Source organism: Arabidopsis lyrata, assembly GCF_000004255.2.
Source record: "Arabidopsis lyrata subsp. lyrata unplaced genomic scaffold ARALYscaffold_4, whole genome shotgun sequence".
In the NCBI taxonomy this organism is placed as follows: domain Eukaryota; kingdom Viridiplantae; phylum Streptophyta; class Magnoliopsida; order Brassicales; family Brassicaceae; genus Arabidopsis; species Arabidopsis lyrata.
In genome coordinates this window covers 375114-393932 of record NW_003302552.1, presented here as the reverse complement: position 1 = coordinate 393932, position 18819 = coordinate 375114, and the positions used below count along the sequence as shown (strand labels likewise).

The 18819-nt window shown below is 32.6% G+C and overlaps 3 protein-coding genes, 1 long non-coding RNA gene and 1 other non-coding gene across 7 annotated transcripts; 2 read left to right on the top strand and 3 right to left on the bottom strand.

Annotated features, from left to right (window-relative positions):
* Positions 1–1088: 1088 nt before the first annotated feature.
* Positions 1089–2231, bottom strand: LOC9316458 (40S ribosomal protein S25-2). The gene is made up of 4 exons (XM_002878512.2): positions 2123–2231; positions 1957–2031; positions 1505–1639; positions 1089–1395 (listed from the first exon to the last, which is right to left on the bottom strand). Exons 1-4 carry the CDS (start codon positions 2123–2125, stop codon positions 1282–1284), a joined length of 327 nt encoding a protein of 108 aa, XP_002878558.2. The 5' UTR covers positions 2126–2231; the 3' UTR covers positions 1089–1281.
* A 1810-nt stretch (positions 2232–4041) lies between these two features.
* LOC110229539 lies at positions 4042–5826 on the bottom strand. Of its 3 annotated transcripts, none has more exons than XR_002332938.1 (4): positions 5423–5826; positions 5221–5304; positions 5063–5125; positions 4042–4397 (listed from the first exon to the last, which is right to left on the bottom strand). It is a non-coding gene; the product is annotated as an uncharacterized LOC110229539 (long non-coding RNA). The 3 variants fall into 3 exon arrangements; XR_002332937.1 differs by having other exon boundaries at positions 5221–5299; positions 5423–5810; XR_002332936.1 differs by lacking the exon at positions 5423–5826 and having other exon boundaries at positions 5221–5416.
* A 5084-nt stretch (positions 5827–10910) lies between these two features.
* On the top strand, positions 10911–10994 carry TRNAY-GUA. The gene is given in 2 exon segments: positions 10911–10947; positions 10959–10994. It is a non-coding gene; the product is annotated as a tRNA-Tyr (tRNA).
* Positions 10995–14349: 3355 nt separating this feature from the next.
* On the top strand, positions 14350–15649 carry LOC9314625 (vicilin-like seed storage protein At2g18540). The gene has a single exon (XM_021028830.1). The coding sequence runs from the start codon at positions 14604–14606 to the stop codon at positions 15399–15401; it is 798 nt and encodes a 265-aa protein (XP_020884489.1). The 5' UTR covers positions 14350–14603; the 3' UTR covers positions 15402–15649.
* Positions 15650–15756: 107 nt separating this feature from the next.
* Positions 15757–18334, bottom strand: LOC9316457 (bifunctional dihydrofolate reductase-thymidylate synthase 1). Its single transcript, XM_021027750.1, has 9 exons — positions 17618–18334; positions 17149–17509; positions 17021–17065; positions 16859–16924; positions 16656–16708; positions 16507–16584; positions 16314–16434; positions 16065–16188; positions 15757–15989 (listed from the first exon to the last, which is right to left on the bottom strand). Exons 1-9 carry the CDS (start codon positions 18037–18039, stop codon positions 15757–15759), a joined length of 1503 nt encoding a protein of 500 aa, XP_020883409.1. The 5' UTR covers positions 18040–18334.
* Between the last annotated feature and the right edge of the window lie 485 nt (positions 18335–18819).

Genomic DNA, 18819 nt, shown 5'->3' with positions numbered 1-18819 from the left:
TATGAATAAACCAAATGTTTTTCTTTCTATTAATTCAAAAACATTTTTACTTTTTAAAAGTAATATAAAACATTTAGAGAACTGATTATTTTTATTTATATAATATAATCAAAATATTTTTAACAGGAGGTTTTATAATTTCCACGTTTGAAATAATAGATGAGTGGGAAAAAACAATAAACAAAGAAAACCATTACAACCATTAGATTACATGGGTTTATCACTACCTTTTTTACTTAATTTATATACAAGAACAAATAAGTTACAAAGTGATGATTTTCGACGGTCAGGGTTGTCTATAGAAAGGTACAAGAACAAATATCTAAAACACCTATCATGTGTAATGTCATGTGTGAGAAAGTGACGTTTTTTGTAACCATTAGTATGACTCAAAAGTAGTGAAGTTTGATTGATGCTCAGTTATATTGGAATTCCTTGTTTTTTATTGGAGTTAAACAAATTTTATGGCTTTTGATCAAAAAAAACAAAAAAAAAAAAAAACTAATTTTACGGCCGCAAAATTGTCGTAGAAACCATTTGTATGGACTCAAACGCAACTTAAAATATCTTTTCTTTCCAACAAACAAAATTCATTTAACGAACCAACTCATTTATCAAACAATATCTCAAGTAGTTTGAGGGATTGGATATGCTAATCTTACAAGATTAAAGGATCAATGAAAATAATATTGTAAACCCAATAGAACCCATAAAGTCTTGTTCTCTGTGTATATTGACGATGGTATAATGAAATGTTGATGATACTGATGATGTTACAAATGTGACTAATACGATAAAGAGTAAAGATAGTATGATGATAGCAAATTAGTTCTTCTAAATCTACTTTATATCAATAATAATGAACGAATCAATACTGATTCAGATATAAATTGATACTCTATGTCCCTTTTTGATCCCTAACTAGGAATAGATGGGTGACTGTTAACCACGAGACTGAGCTCTTTCACCTTGTTATTCATATATAGGTTTGTTCTGCTTGCCTGGCTTGCCTTGATTCCTTTCCTTGCTTGTATTTTATTGATTGGCTTGGAATAATTCAACTCAGGAATTTAGATAGACTTTTGAAAAGGAAAAAATAGAAACCAACTCCGATTTAAATTGACATAATATCTCAAAACAACATTCTAAAGAGGTTCTGGAGTACAAAGGAGTAACGAGAACCAAAAAAGAACTATAAGAGTTCTGATGATTAATGTATACAACAAAAGACAAAAACCAAGATGAGAGTCGAGAACCAAACCATTGAAAAAGTCAAGCTTTTTAGGTGTTGGTGGCACGAGTGTAGATCTGCTGGCTCGAGTGAGCAGAGACCATCCTGATCAAACCCTTCGCCATTAGCTCCCTTATGGCTCTCCTCGCAAGAGACCCATTAATCTGATTTTCCACAATTCAAACCATAACAATGTCAGAGACTAACAACATCAAACTAACACAAACCATGCAGTTTCTAAGAATGCAATAGTGATATAAAGATTGTATATACCCTCATACGGTCGGAGAGTATCGACGGAGTGATAAGCTTGAACTTGGGAGCTTCAGTGAGAAGCTTGTCATAAGTGCCTTGATCAAACAAAACCATGTTGTTAACCTTCTCCTTTTGCTTTCCCTTGCTCCACTTCTGTTTTGTTTAACAAACAATTCATCGAAACAAGAAAACAATTAAGCACCAAAAGCATGAAGAATGCAACATATCACACAAAGCAAGACAAATGTATACACATAACCAAAGCTAACTCAAATCAATACTCTCTCGAGAGACTTTGTATCATATCAGAGCAAATAGAAACCTAAATCTTCAGCCAAATTCATATTAAACCTAAATCAATCTACGAAACCTAAATCAATTTCTCAAAACTCTAGACATAAACAGAGAGTTGAAGCATTTTGTTGCTTCAAAATCGACATTAAAAGTAGCTTAAAATGGAGGAAACGGACCTTCTTCTTCTGTTTTCCACCTCCGGATTTCGCCGGCTTCGATGACGGCGGTGGAACCTTATCCTTCTTTGGCGCCTGAAAACAAACAACATTTCAAAAATTAGATAATCTCGAGAAGAGAAACAAAGCGATAGAGATAGACGGATCGAGAGTGAGAGAGAGTAACCATGGTGATTTCAACGGAGCAACGATCGGCGAGTAGGGAAGCTGCTTAAGAGGAAGACGATGCTCAAGAGGAGACGACAGTGAGAATGAATTGGTTTCGTTGTTTATATATTAGGGTTTACGAGTCTCTCAGCGTTAAGAGGCTCCATTTCTCCTAGAAAGCCCATTAATGTTTTTTATTCAACAAGCCCATTAATGTTTATAAACCCACAATATTCATTAAGCCCAATTAAATTATGGTGAGTTACACAATTCCCAAATGCATTGGATTGGTTATGAAGAAAATGTGAGAAACGTTGGAAAATTTAGAACATAATTGAGAGAACTTACGAATATAGAATATTCTTTTAATTATCAATCTGCTTTGATTCACTTTTTCTATATTTTCTACTTTTTTTCTATCTAATTGCAAATGAGTAGATGAAAAGATATTTGCTCCCAAACTATAAAAGTATCTAGATATATGTTCTTTATCTTAAGCTCTATCATACTATAATATCTAGATATTAATTTAATGTTGCAAATATAAAGATTTTTCCTAACATAATATCTAGGGAGAGTTACTAGATTAACCCAAATTTTGAGTTTTATTACTAGATTGACTCACAAATAATTTGGGGTTAAATGAGTTATTTTCATACCTAAAATACCTTTGTCTCATGTGTAAAAAAAAAAAAATAATACAAAAATACCCTACATAAAAACTTCCAGCAATTTTAGAAAAATCTGTTATCTACTTGACAGATTTCTTAGATTATGGTTACGACAGACTTACAAAATTTTAGCAGATTTGTTTTCCTTGACAGATTTTTTTTCATTCAATCACATACTTGAACAATTTGTGACAGACTTGAACAATTTGTGACAGACTTATTGTAATGTCTGGCTGATTTAATTTGTAAGAAGCGGCATATTTATTATTTTCGAAAAAAAACTGTCATGTTGTGACAGATTTGCTGACTTAAAATTAATTACTAGATTGACCTCTAATGGTAGCAGATTTGTTCTATGTTATGACAGATTTTTATAATGTTACCATAAATCTATCGTGTTACAACAGATTTGTTTTCAAAATATAATCTTTTTTTGTTATGACAGACTTGTTTTATGTTATGACAGATTAAATTATATTACCACAAATCTGTCGTTTGATGGCAGATTTGTTAAATTAATGAAAGAATTGCTAGAATGACCTTATAATGTTGTATGTTGCGACAGATTTGTAATTATGAAACCCTTTCATGACAGGTTTTTTTTTTTTTTGACAGATTTTTTTCCTATAATAATATTTACAGTGGTGACAGTTTTTTTTTTTTTTTAATTGTAATGACAGACTTATTAGAGCAGTTACCATATTTACCACTAAAACATTAAATGTCGACATCTAGGGTTTTTGTGAAAAAAACGTGGCCTTCATTGTTTTCTTTTCTCAAACGTGGAGCTGTTAGGTTTTATCCTTTTGGGGTTTCTTTCGATTTCATCATTTTTTTCCTATTGGGGTTAAGCAAATTACGTATTTTTTTGAGTTTTTTCTCTCGATTTTGGGTTCTTCTGTTCTCGTGTCTGGGTTTAGAGAAAAACAATGTCACACAGCAAAGGCAATGGATTGGATATGGATCAGATGATTCTCGTATGTGGTAGTTGGATCTATGAATTAAATCTGCGTTGGAGATTGTGATGGAAAAGAAAAAACCAAAGAAACAATACACTTGTGGTAAATGCAATCAAGTAGGACATAATCGTAAGACATGCCCTTCATAGACATCTTTTTTTTATTTTCTTGTTATGTCCTTTGTGATGAACTATTACGATGTGTTATATTGATAAGTTTCATCTTGTTACATTTGTTTGTTCTAGCATTTTCTGCTTGACGATTTATTGGTTCACTTCCGTTGGATTTATACTATTGCACCTTATTGATTTTGGTTCCGTACGTATGAGATTAGTATCATGAACGGGATAAAAATCAATACAGAATCACAATGTCATATACCTACACGAAAAACAAAATCGTAATCGTGATACTGAAACAGAGACGACCCTGCAAAGATGTACTTTCTTGGCAGCCCATGTGTACTCTAGTTCTGCTAGCTTAATAAACACACCTAGTGATGGTTTCTCCAATTCATCCCACACATCAAGACCTAATCCTTCTCTGATGAGACCATTCTTGGACAGATAACAATTGTGGTTCATGCTTCTATGTTGCAAAGGTGATTTTCCTTCTGCATATAGACGAGGAGGATATTTGAAGACATTACTCGAAGACGTCATTCCTGAAGATTATCAAAATAATAAATCAGCATGTAAGAGCATTAATACAATCAGCTAATATATAGTTTAAAACAAATCTGATGCAAAACAAATTAAAACCAAATGAATTAATCCAAAAAGCTGTCACCAAATCTCTAATATTGGATCACAATAAAAGTGGCTATAACGATCATTTTTCATTTCAAGATCAATAGATTCAGCTAATAAACTAATAGCATATTTGGAGACATTACTCGAAGACGCCATTGCTAAACAGACAAAAAATAAAACAAAACACCAAATAAAATGAGCAATAAATCAATCAACTAATAGAAGATTTTCTAAACAATGGAAAAGAAAACATGTGATAACTCATACTAATCCAATGGCAAAAGAAGCTTCCACAAACAATACACACAAATATAACATTAATCTGTAGCGTATGTTGTTAATATGTGAGCAAACTAAAATTTAATTAACAATTGAGATTCAAAATAGCAGAATTTAAGAGAATGTTGTTAACATGTGAGCAAAAGTCCAAAACAATTAAAAGACGTAAAGGAATTCAAACAAGGAAGGAAGGGCATTATCTTTAGAAATATAAAACGTAAAAGGAGACCAAAGACTAAAAACATTATTGGATTAAGGTGACATCATTGTGCATAGTGCGTTAGACCACAATCCGTACCTGAATAATGAAGAATCTTAGAATTCTATGAATTTGGCCACAAATTATATTGACGAATGAGATCTGCAACAAACAAAAGAAGTGCCAATCAAAATTAATTATTGAAAATTGAAAGAGAGTTTTTTTTTTGTTTTTAAGAATCGAACAAGAAAACACACCAATTGTCTAAATTGAGACTGTGTGAAGAAAGACGAAGACGAGAAATAAAACCAATTGATGAATCAACGACGTCTGTAGCTGCTCTCCTCGATGCGATGTTGGCAAACAAAGAACCAATAAATCATTAGATTACTTTCAAAATCAATCTCAATTGCAAATCAAAAACCAATTTTCAACCATGGGAGTAGAAATTAAACTCACGGATTGTCAATTGAGAAGGATAATGTCGTTAATGGAGGAAGGAAGGAAACAGTGACAAGAGGAGAGGATTAGAGGAAGAAGCACTCGCAAAGCAGATGACGGGTCGACGTGGAAGGGCCGAACGCCGGAAATTTAAAGAACCTCCGGAGAATGAAAACCGCCGGAGACTCTAGCGTCGCCGAACGCTGAAATTGACGGCAGATTCTCCAGAGAAGGAGCACTGGCGTTTATGGCTACTCTCCTCTAATCGGCGGTGGCGAGATATGCGACGGAGAAGTGGAGTTCAATGTGAGAAGTCTTGACTTGTTTTTTCTTTGTTTGTGTCGTCGGCTGTAAAAAACAATTGAAGTCGAGAGATTAGGGTAGAAAGAAGACAAATGTTTTCTTTATTTATTAATTTTAATTTAATTTTATATGTTTTTTTTAACACTGAAATGAAAACGAAATGGGCTTTTGGTCATTTTATACCAAATTTGTGTTATTCTAGTTAGCCACAAATTTTGAGTGTTAATCTAGCAATTAGTTTCAAAATTTGTGTCAAACTGGGTAATTTTCACTAATTTCTAACTAATAAAATTCCCACACTAAAGCGAGAAGTTTAAAGTATTTCTATTTGTAATCACCAACACAAAGAACAAATGTATTGTCATTGATTATCACAATGCAATCTTGTAAACCAAAAGTTACGATTCCTGATCATAACGTATATGATCAGCAGTTCAAGGAACAAGTGCAAAGGCTACCGTTTAGATATTATTTGCAATCTCCATGGTCCCATATCTCCATTTACTGCATTCCACTACAAAAAATATCCACATTGATAGCATCTGACGATAGCTCATTTTCCGTAACTGTTATGATAGATGAATTTTATTTTTTGATTATTATATATAGCACTAAAACAACGCTAAAATAAAAAATCACCAAATCAGAAGCGAAAATCACTTATTCCGCCAATACTTACATGAAAATTTCACTTAAGCGCCATAAACTTCAGAAACCAAAATTTTAAGTGTTATAGTTTATAGCCAAAGCCAAAAAAAACTTACTAGCTGTTTACGACAAAAAAAAAAAACAAAATTCCCCCAAATCGAAACCTAGGTTCTCATCGACTCCGACTCCACCGTGAGCTCGCCGCCGGCCTCATTTTGCATCTCTTCATTATCCTTCAGTCTCCAGCTTGGTTCACGAACTCGGTCGATTCCTCCAATGCAGACAACACCAATCTGGACAAGGATCGAGACGGAGTTCGGGACCGAGAACGTGACTGTGACAGGGAGAGAGATAGAGGGCGAGATCGAGACTGCAATAGGAATAAAGACAGAGAACGAGAGCGAGAGAGAGACCATGAGCGTGGTCGTCGTGAACGAGATCGTGAACCGGATATGAGAAATAGAGATAAGGATCAAGAGGAGGAGGCTAAGGCTAGGAAGAAGGTAAGGGTTGAGAAATTGGTTGAGAGAGAGAGGGAGAAGGAACTCGTTTGATATGAAGGTTTATGAGAAGATTTATTTGTTTTTTTTGCCATATTTGTGTTACTTTCTCTAGCTCAATGCTTAGGTTAATTGTTTTTGTAACTTGTCTTCGTTTTATGGTTTTATTGTGATAGGAAACTTGCTGAGAAGGTTGCAGATCTGGATTATATGTCGTGGTTCCTGATGTCTTCCATGGAGATCCATATAATCTGAGAATCAAGATCGACCTTTAACAATGGTATGGTTAAAAGTTTAGTTTTTTCCTGTTGGTTTCATGATCCGTTACTTTTGTTAAAACTTGTTGGTTTCTTGTGTTCATGAGCATCGTGTTATAACTGCTAGTGGTGTTGTGTCTGTCATTGTCTTTGGAGATAGAGAAAAGCGACCATTGATTACTTATCCTGATTTGACCTTAAACCGTAAGTCTGAAGAATCTCTGTTTTACTGAATTTGTTAATGTTTTCGTTGCTTCTTGCCTTATAGTTTGCTTGTCGTGATTACTCACATAATTTCTCTTTTTTTCTTGTATCTTCACGAAGAGTTCTTGCAGTTAGGAGCTGCTCCAATTTTTCCTAATGACTCAGCCCCTTGTGCTGAAAACTTGGCAGATCAGATCCTTGAATTCTCAACTTTTTCGGGTAATGATTTAATTCCTTATATCTGGCTTATTGTAGTTCTCAACTTTTGTTCTATAATGTATAATGTATGCTTTTGTTCAGTCTTGGTGTTGTGATGTGTATGGGAGTGACTGTAGATGCTTATGTCCTCACCTTATTCCCGGTATGTTCCTATTTATTTTTCTCTACTCACAGTCCATTGCTTCAGATGAATATTGTGTTTATTATCTGTTCTATGTTTTAAAACTTATCAGATGAAACATAGAGAACAAGTTCTTGGTTTGATATCAGTTTTTCTCTATGTAGCTGCAGAAGGAGCTTGATGAGTATGAGAAGGAAATGTCACTCGGGGAGGAGCTGCAAAAGAGTTCTCAGGTTCCTTATCTTTCCTCTACCAAATCTTATATCTCAAGTTTGCGTATCTGTACAAATAGAATTATTAGTTTGAAATAATGCTTAATCACATATTGTTTGTTTTACAATTTGATCAAGCTGTTGATACGAGAGAATGGTTGAAGAGATGGGAGTCAAGTTCAAGGAGAAAGTTGACTATATCGTTTAATATATGATGTTAGTTTTAGTTTGTTTAAGACTAGGCGATAATTTAGTAAAATAGTATAAGACTTAATACAATGTTATGTATGACTTGTTTTTTGTAATGTAATATTACTTGTTGATGATTTATAAAATATAAACATTATATATATATATATATGTCCAATAAGTAAATTTTACAAAATTGGGTTCCAATATAAATTTTATTTTATAAATCAAATTAAATTTATATAGCGAAAGAAAATTTTACGACATTATATAAAACAACACTAAATGTGTGTAATAATAAAATATATTATAGCATTCGACTAATGCTATAATACAAAAATGCTATCGTAAGTAGGGGTCTACCATAGCATTCTAAAAACGCTATCGTATGTGGGGGTCTACCATAACAGGGGCATAAGACAACGTTTATGAAAACGCTATTAATGACATATAATAGCTCTTCTCTATTGCTAATAATGTAGATATTTCTTGTAGTGTTCGTGATCGCAGTCAAATGTTTAATTATTCACTACCGGAAATATTTTCGTCGACTTCATGCATTCCCAAGCCTCCACTTCTGCGCATTTTTCAAATTAGTTAGTTTATTCCATCAATAATTACATTGTTGCATTGTTAAACATGAGAAAACTGACCAGAGATTGAGACTACTACTATCAGAAGCAATATCACAAGGTACTCTTGCATTTCCTGTTAGACATACATCCTCTCCGTGTAGTACCCAATTTGTATAAGAACTTAAAAAGCCAAACCACATCAAATCACCTTCGATATCTTCTCTTGACTTAGTTTTGACGAGAGAACAACGGTTACATGGACATTTCATCATGTATGCTTTTGATTTACCAAAAGCAAAATCCAAGAAACTTTTCACCCCTAATATGTAATCTTGAGATAAACGTGGTTTGTTTATCCATGACTTATCCATCAAAACCTGAAATAATGATTTGTACAATCTGTAAACTTAAGAAATTCACAAAACATACATTAAATTTCAATACCTTTAGATCTAGGAATAAATCTATGTACCATGAGAACCAATAATCTAATTAAGAACCAGACACAGACTAAACTAAAACCAAATTGATGTATCAACAAAGATGTAGTATATATCAGAGTGTTTACTATCGAGGTGGATATATCCTTTGCTAAGTTCATGTATCTGTTTAACACAAATTAAAATTGTGTTATAAATTACAGAGAAATAAAACTAGGATAAAGGAGATGAATAGTGGCAATAGCTGATGACTGATCCTATAATCAATGATTCATCACAAAACTTACTTGATGATGAATGAAGCAATTTGCGTCCATAGGCATGACCAAAAGCTAACCGTAACCGTATTTCGGACCGTAACCGGACCGTTTTTCAACCGTAACCGGACCGTAACCGTATAAAACGGTTAAAAACCGTAACCGTTAACCATAAAAATAGATTAGTTACGGTTAAAAAATATACTAACCGTAACCGTTAATTAACCGTAAACGTATCAAAACCGTTAGTTAACCGTACGGTTAACCACACGGTTAACCGAATAATTAACCGTGCAGTTAAAACTTTAAATACATAATTATTCCACTATTAAATTTAATGAACTTCACTACTCCACTACTCCTTTTTCATAAATCAAATCATAAATAGTTTACATAGTTATTATTTATACTCAGGTACTCGTTTCTTAATTCTCACAACTTCCTTTCTATAGTATTGTTTGGAATAAGACAATAAGACAATAAGTCAATCTTTATAATTATGACCATTTATTTAGTTATTGTTGGTTTACTTAACAAAACAAAATAGCTAATTAACTATAAATATTATAAGCATATAATCACATATATTACATACTATAAAATAAATATTATTTGATATATTATCGTTAAAGTTTTCATTCTAAAGGTAAATAAAATTCCAAGCTTTTGTCTTTGATATTAACCGTATCGTAATAATTAAATTATTGTAACCGTATTTAACCGTAACCGTTGTAACCGTAACCGTATTTAACCTTAACCGTTTTAACCGTATATATAGTGGTTAAGGTTACGGTTAGAGAAAATTTATAACCATAACCGGTGGTTAATAAACCGTAACCGCAATAACCGTAACCGTGGTCATGCCTATGCGTCCAAAACCCAGAGAAAAAAGACCCTAGCTCTAATTAAAGCTTAGAAGCCTGATGATGATCTCAATTTATTTATTGATTTTTTTTAGGTTACCCTCTTTAAAAAAATAAATAAATAAATATATATATATATATATATATAATTTATTTAAATATCATTTTTTATTGATGTAAATTTTGTATCATTTTAAAAAGTGTTTTCACCAATTTTTTTTTATAGATACATCAGTTATCTAAATGATGTAAATCTATATTTTAAATCAGTTTTTTTTTTTAAAGTGATACAAACTAATTAATAGAAATTGAATATTTTATTTATTCGATGTCAAACTAGTTAATTATAACATTAGTTAATAATATAATCGATGCTAAACCATATATATTTGCTTTATTTATAAAACAATAGTTTAAAATAACATCATTTCGTTTTGTATACAATTTAAATGATACAATACACTCATTTTTTTTGTAGTGTTAACTACTTCATTCGTTTTTTTTTTATTGAAACTATTAACCTAATATAAATGACTTATGAATGCATCTTGTATGTCACAGTAATTATGTGAATCTTCCTTGTATATGGATAGAAGTAGAACTTTATTTGGATGAAACTTCCCCATGAAATGGGCTTTACGTCTAGAGTAAATAGATCTCTTAGCGTTATAGGCCCAACTTTCCTTTATATAAATTTATTATCTTAGGAGTTTAAAAACCGACCTTAGCTCAGTTGGTAGAGCGGAAGACTGTAGTAGCTGCTGTAATCTTTAGGTCGCTGGTTCGATTCCGGCAGGTCGGATTTTTTTGGAAATCAGTTTTTTTTTTTCTTGTCACGTTATACAAATAACTTACTTTAATTTTTTTTTTTCACAAAAAAAAAAAAATAATATTGTGCAGTACTTTCCTTTCCTCTGCATGGACAAATTGCTTTCTGGATAAAATTCATTTTTTTCTGTGGTAGTGAAACTGTTTGTCGTTTTTGGTATATATATTTATATTTTTATTAAAGACTTTTGGTATAGTATAGGCAATTACACAGTGTAGTCAGTCCCTTGATAAATAAGTTTAGTGACACTGAATATGCACTCACATGCCATGGAGGAAATAAATGTTTTAAAATTCATTTAAAAAGATATACAAATTTTAAATTAATCTCTATGAACAACTTGAGAATTAATTACATATGGTGGATAAACAAAAGCGATATATAAACTACGAAACTCAGATTCTGGTTCTTTATAGATTTGCCACCAGAAAAGGGGTCACATTAATTAATATCTTAATGAATAATATAAATTTTGTTTTTGGCTAAGGATACATTTTTTTCTTCTTAGAATAACATTATAACAAGAATTTCATCAACTGAATTCATGTGTTAGTTTGTTTGCAGTAAAGCTCCATAATCTATAAACCTAAGTTCAAATCATAGATAGAAGAAAACAGTCCATAGATTTTTAAAGGCCCACTTATACATTTTATGTAAAAGAAAGTTTACTCTTGTGCCTCATGAGGTCCAATCATTTCTCTATACAAAAGGAAAAATTATAGTATTAAATTATGAATCAAATAACTCAAAAACGATATCTGTAGTATTACTAATTTATAAAGTGTTTTTTTTTTTTGGCGTGATATTTTTGTGAAAAAGAGATGTATTTCTCATTTGTGGCTGAGCTCCAAAAAAGCTTTTAGCTTAATACTAGTTATGTTTTTTGAAATGTAATCCGGATAAATTAAAGCTACTAGAGGTTGAACAAAAATAAAATAAAGCTACTAGAGAAAAAATGGAATTGAGTTTTCGTTTGGTTAAAATAGTTTTTCAGTAATACTAAAAGTCTAAAACTATCTAATCACACTGGAAAAACAAAACAAAAAAACAAAAACCTAATTTAAAAAATTACAATATATTTAATAATTAATAAAGAAAAAAATTACAATATATTTTAGACAAATTAATGTATACTTAAATTGAAGCTGTATATATTAAACTAATTTACATAGAATTTGTTATACCAGAAACAAAAATACAAACCTAACAGAGATTACACAAATAGAACCATTAATTGCAAGTTTAAGTGATCGTATCGGTCTTCACGAATGAGTATGTGATTAATTGAAAATTTCAGGTTCAAGATATTTTGAAGACTATAACTCAAAATAATTAGGATCTAAATCGGTTGATAATATGAAATTAGACGTTAACTTTTATGGATAAGTGTGATTTATGTCTAAGAAGTTAGAACACGTAGACATATACACTTCATTATTTGCATAATGTTGATTGAAGCATCGAACGACACGTTATACTCATGAGCAATTATGAAGATGTCTTTTATGAAAAAAGAAGTGGGGCTTTAATTTTTGTTCAAAGTGTATCCAATAACAAAAATTAGAATTGAAATGAAACCACATATACATGCTTTTGGTTAGAAAGAGACAAGACATAAAGAAACACATTAACAAAGAGAAGTTGTGGAAGTATAGGCCATTTCTCAATCTCTTAGTGAAGAAGTAATGGTTTCTTCTATATTTTAAATTATGAATTGGAGAAGTAGCATGTTTTGGGTGGAAATAAGAAGGATGATACAGATTTTTTAAATTTCATTAATAGTATATATTTAATATCCTAAAGTGTTTTTATTTGGCACCATAGCCATACTTTGTACCAATCATTCAAGTCCTAAAAACTTTAGCAACAAAATTTATTTAAATATGGTGACACGCATTATTTTAAGAGATTAAATGGACATACAAAACTAATGGTGGGCTGCTTTATGACTCGAGTAAATAATTACAAATGGATGAAGATAGTGCATGAAGCTATTTTTTTACCAATGAAACAACAATGTGATAACTAATTTAATTATAACTTAGTGAAAATATCCCACACATACACGCAAGTATCTATCGAATTTGCATCTATCTATAAAGAAAATTTTGAGTCACTTACAACTTAATTACAATGATTTGATAAATTTGTGGTATTCTTATATGCAACCATTGTTGACAAGCTTCATATCGGCGATCCTTAATTCCTCTGATCATTGTTATCTGATTCTTAACTTGATATGAAGCATGCTTCCAAGCTTGGCTTCAAAGCCGATCCTAATTTCTTAGCCATTCCAAGTTGATTTTCAGCTTTCTGTTTAAATAATCTCAACTACTCGTCGCACTTGTTGTAAAAACGTTATTTTTTTTTAATATAATTTAACATTATATTCAAAAAAAAACCATTGTTGACAAGTAGTATATTTGTTTTTGTTTCCATAGTTAAAATTATTTCACTTTGTTGCTTCTAATATAACTACAACTACATGTAGAGTTAATATTTCTGCCTTTGCATAAAATTTCACTTTCACTGAAAAATGTATATTCCGTAACCAACAAATGGTAATATTAGAATTATAGAAAATAGATTGTTTTACATTGTTTCACAAGTGAAGCATGGCTTTTTAACTAACAAATCCTTTAGGAACTGCACACTTTCTATGACCAAATAGTATTTTATAAGAAAGTGAATTTGTTACTTGTTTGATTGGCATACTATAACAGAGTGAACCACAATTTTGAATTACCTATTAAAATTATATAATAATTAATTATACATTTATTTTTCCAAAAATATTCGGTTCAAAATCATTAGCTTCTCATCATCTGATTTTTCTTCTTCGAAATAACTTACTTCTAATCTTCTTTAAACTAGATATTTGTCCAAAAAAAAATATTTTAAAGTTTTAAATGTCAAACTTGTGAAAAGTAAATCACTAAACATTACAGCATTTGGTGTGATTGTTTTAGCATTGTTATTTACAAGTTTTATATGTTTTTTTGGTTTGTTAAAATATAAGTGTTTGTATTTTCACAAGTTTAGACATTTAATTTTAAAGGAAAAGTAAATCACTAAACTTGTGTTTAATCATAATGTCAAGTTATGGTATCATTTACACCGATATTGAGTTACAAATTTGCATATATTTTTTTTCTGCAATATATTTGATGATAAATATATCATTTTTTTCAAGTAGTCAAATGTAAATATTAGGACACAAGACTATGATTCATTTAAGGGTGAAAGATCAATTAACTTTTCTTGAATATAAGAACATAATAACTTTAATTCAATTGAAAAAGGAAAAAAAAAAAAAAAAGAATTGGTTCGTGGAAAAAGAAAGCAAATGCACTCAGTGACCCTCTTTATAAATACTCACATTGCAAAGTTACCTTCTCTCAAGCTAAAAAATAACACAAGAACAAGGAGAAAAAAACAGACTCACACACTCTTCTCTCTGTTTTTTTGTGCTCCACAAACTGAAAATCAATTTTTCTTGACGACAAATTTGTTTGATCTTCAAAGACGTTTAAAACCAAGTTACAAAGCTTTCTCCTTCTGATTCTACTGTTTTAAACGCCAATGGATTCGCTTAGTACTCAGAAGGCTAAACCAAGAAAGATGAAGGTTGTTGTGAAGAAGTCTCGGGCTCAAATACTCTTAGATTTGTTTTACCGGGTGATCGAGATAACCCTAGTTATGGTTACAGTAGCCAAGCTCTGTTACCAACTAGTTATCACGTTCGAGAGCTCTGGTCTCGCGGGTCTTCTCATCAACCGTCACCTTGCTTTCGTCTTGGGGAATGCGATAGTCATCGCTATAGTCTTCAAGTGCGGGTTCTTTGCGAATCAAGAAACTGATGCACGGAGAAATAGCAATGATTTTTACGACGAGTTTGTTCGGGAGAACTCAAGAGGAGAACGGAGTTCACACACCGATGTGATATGCAGAGAAAAACCGAGTGAAGTAGAGAGTGTGGCAAAACAGAGCATTGAAGAAAACAGAGCAAAACAGAGCATCGAAGATAAGAGACAAAGCAGAGCAAAACAGAGCATGTCCGAGAACAGGGCAAAACAGAGCACTGAAGAAAAGAGAGAGAAACAAAAGAAGACTGAGAACAGTGGTGAAGAGAGAGAGAAGGAGGACATAACTGTGAAGAGACACAGACAAATCATTGCTCAAAAGCAGGAAAGCCCAATGAAGAGTTACGAAAGGAGTCGGTCGGAGAATCAGGAGGGCTCGAAGAAGAGTACTTGTGGAAAACTGAAGAGATCGAAGACAGAGAGACCTGCTGATGAATTTGTTTCGGATGAGGAACTACGATACAAGATCGAGTCTTTCATTGCGAGACAGAGGAGGAACCAAAAGGATGAAGAGTAATTTTGTATCATCTACAATGTAAAATACTAAAAAAAAGCAAAGAAAAAAAAAAGAAAGAAAAACTTTGGTTTATGCAAAATAGCATTCACATATATATATTTGTGAGTGTTTGTATATATACGGGTAAAAATATTTCAATGCCCGAGCATAAAATCTTGTTTTAGCTTTTCTTTTTTTTTTTGTTTCTTTGTATAATTTTGTTCATCTTATATATATTATGAAGTATAAGTTTTCTGTAACTTTGTTCATCTAGTAAATGTAATGAAAAGAAGAAATCAACAAGAGTCTTTGTGAAGCAGGTCATATCCCCAGGAGTTCCAAATCTGAGGCCTCAAAGTTATCCATCTTTTTTTTCTCAGGGTTGATTTTTAAAATCTGTTTGTACCGTTAATACATTGGAGAGACAGAAGAAGTTATATAGTTTCCTGATTTGAGAGAGAGCAAAATAAGGTTTATATGAACGAGTTGTGATAGTGCTTACCGGGAACGGTTTGGGGGAGATTTGAAGCTGTTTTTGTATAGCCTTGACGCGAGCTTTATTAATACGGGCTTGTCCAATCACATAGATGAAATCACCAGCAACAAGATCTGTCAACGCAAGAAACCTCGCATATGGTTCATTCTTTTACTCCAGATTCAAGATCTAATAAAATGTATACATACCGCAAACATGAGCAATGATGCATGTCAAAAGAGAGTATGTAGTGATACTGAAAGGAATCTCGATACTCGCTTCTGTTGAGCTCTGGTAGATTTGACTAGAAAGTTCACCATTTGCCACATAGAACTGCCAACAATAACCAAAACTAAACCATTTTCAATTTTGTATATCTTGAAACGTTGAAATGATTTACAATGGAAATGTATAACAAGTTTTACGACTTGAACAAAACAGACGGTAAACGTGCTAACCTGTGCGAACGTCTGACAAGGAGATACCGACAACTTTAAATCTGAAGGATTACACGCCGAAAGCATGATTCTTTGATTATGAGGATTGTTCTTTATCTTGTTTATAACATCAGAGAGCTGACTGAATTTTTGAACAATTAGTTAAAGAAGCAAAACATATGAACAATCATTCAAAGACGAGATAACCACAAACCTAGCATCAGTATGTTTCCATTGGAGTCCATACAAGTGTTGGTGGTCTCCATCTTCTTCTGTGGCATTCACTCCGAAACTGGAACATAAGCATCAATGTGAGTTTGGTTTCAGTAAAACTACATTTTAAATTCTAAACTCTATGCTTGCCTGTTAAGATATTCATTAGCTTCATCGCTGTCCCATATATTACTACCCTTTTCCTGTAAGAACATTATGAGATATAATATGTCACACTCTCGGTTCTTTATCAATATATAACCAAAGAAAACATAATCTTGCACTCAAGGATTTTGGGCATGATCATTGTCATTCACTGTGTAGTATAGCACATAGGTCTCTTTTGGTTTTACCATGGGATTGATTGAACCACTGATAAGTTGAAGGATTTCCTCTACAACGCCTAGCCAGAATACTTTCTGCAGGACGATGGATACAAAAACCGACAAAATTAATCTCTATGATCAAATAAAGGTGAACTACTTGATATGAGATGTGAATAAAAGAAGACATGCCTTGGTTGTGAGAAGCGGGAAAGTCTTGCGCAGATTGAACCGCATCTGTAATGAATCAAATCAAGAGATAAGAACATGTAAGCTCAATTAAAGGAGAAAGATACTAACAAAGATGGAGCAAAGCTAACCTGACAGCCAAATTTGGTAAGAGTATTGTTGTCATTCATGTCTCCACTAGATATAATGTTTTGAATAAGATTTAAGTAACCAAACTCATCATGCCTCTCGAAAACCATCTTAGGCAAGAACGAGTACTCCTTGAAATCTGATCCAGCAGCACTTTTCTTCTCACCGGATCCAACAACGGCATCTTTTCTTCGGACATAAGTGTTGAAGCTATACCGAATTCCATTTTCCACAATTGGAAATGATGAGTACCACGGATGGTACAGAGAAGTATCTACCCTCGGTGCAAATGCGTCGCATGGCACGCTTATATCGATTTCGGTTAGGTGGATAGCATCACAGCTGGGTGCATTCATATAATTCCTATATAGAAACCACAACAATTAACCACATCTAGACATCAAACTTCAAAAATCTAAAGTCTCAAAGTTTATACTTTTTAGAAAAACCATGTGGAAAAAAGATGCAAACCTTAACAACTCGCCGCCTCCTATGACAAAGACCTTCTCAATGGACAAGGAATAAGGCTCGGTGGCTAGAAGTTCAAGAGCCGATTCCATGCTATCACACACCAACACATTCTCATCAATGGCAATGTTGTGGCAGCTAGACTTTGTCAAGACAATATTAAGTCGACCAGGAAGGGGACGAATCTCGAGAGGAGTCGATTCCCATGATTTTCTTCCCATTATAGTCGCATTCCTCCTCGTGGGATCGGTTGTCCTAGTTGTAACATCGTGGAAAAACTGAGAATCTGTAGGTAGATCCCAAGGAAGTTTCATGTCCATACCAAGACCCATGTCTCTTGTCGCCGCTATTACAACTTGGTAACTCCTCCTTGTAACTGAAACCGTGCTTTGGCCATTGATAAACATTGCCTCACCAGTAGCCATATTCTGAAACTTTAAAATCAACCAAGAATTCAATGACTGACAAAAAAACACAACTTCAATGGAAAAAGGAAGTTCTTGAAATCTATCACGATCTTGTTACAAGCTTTTTATTCAACTGCAAACTCTAAGAGAGATTAGAATTATGCAATAAAGAAACTTGAATGGATCCAAATCTGGAATCGAAGGAAGAAACTCAAATAGTCAGTCAACGGACAAGGAGGAGAAAAAAAATGTATCTAAGTCCATCTTAAACAATCTTGAAACTTGTGTTTACATTATAAACAACTTGAATTAGAAGTACTGAAATTTAAGAATTTTCAAAAAAAAGAGCAACGATTTTCCTAAAAGTTGCAAAACCTTCCTCGAAAACTCCACAAATAATTACAAAATAAAATTAATAATGCAATCTCTTACAAAGTCAATTCCTTCTTAAATTAAGATTAAAGAATGACTAGTGTAGAATGGTCCAAATGGATTTACAAGCTATAAACATTGATGTTAAAATATGGACAATTTTTTGACAAATCCCACTAGATCTAATTAAATGTAAGAAGTAAAATTTGTTAACTCTATGGAACAGACAAGCAAATTCGAGCTGCACTTTCTGCCAATATCCTATAGAAACAAGAGACCATTTGTTCTTCGTGTGCCCTTACTCCAAAAATGTGTGGCAGGAGCTCGCATCAGGGCTTCTCCTATCCCAGTTCACGGCAAATTGGAGGGATATACTCAAGCTGATCACCGATAAAACTCTTGACAAGACAAAGTCGTTTATGTTGC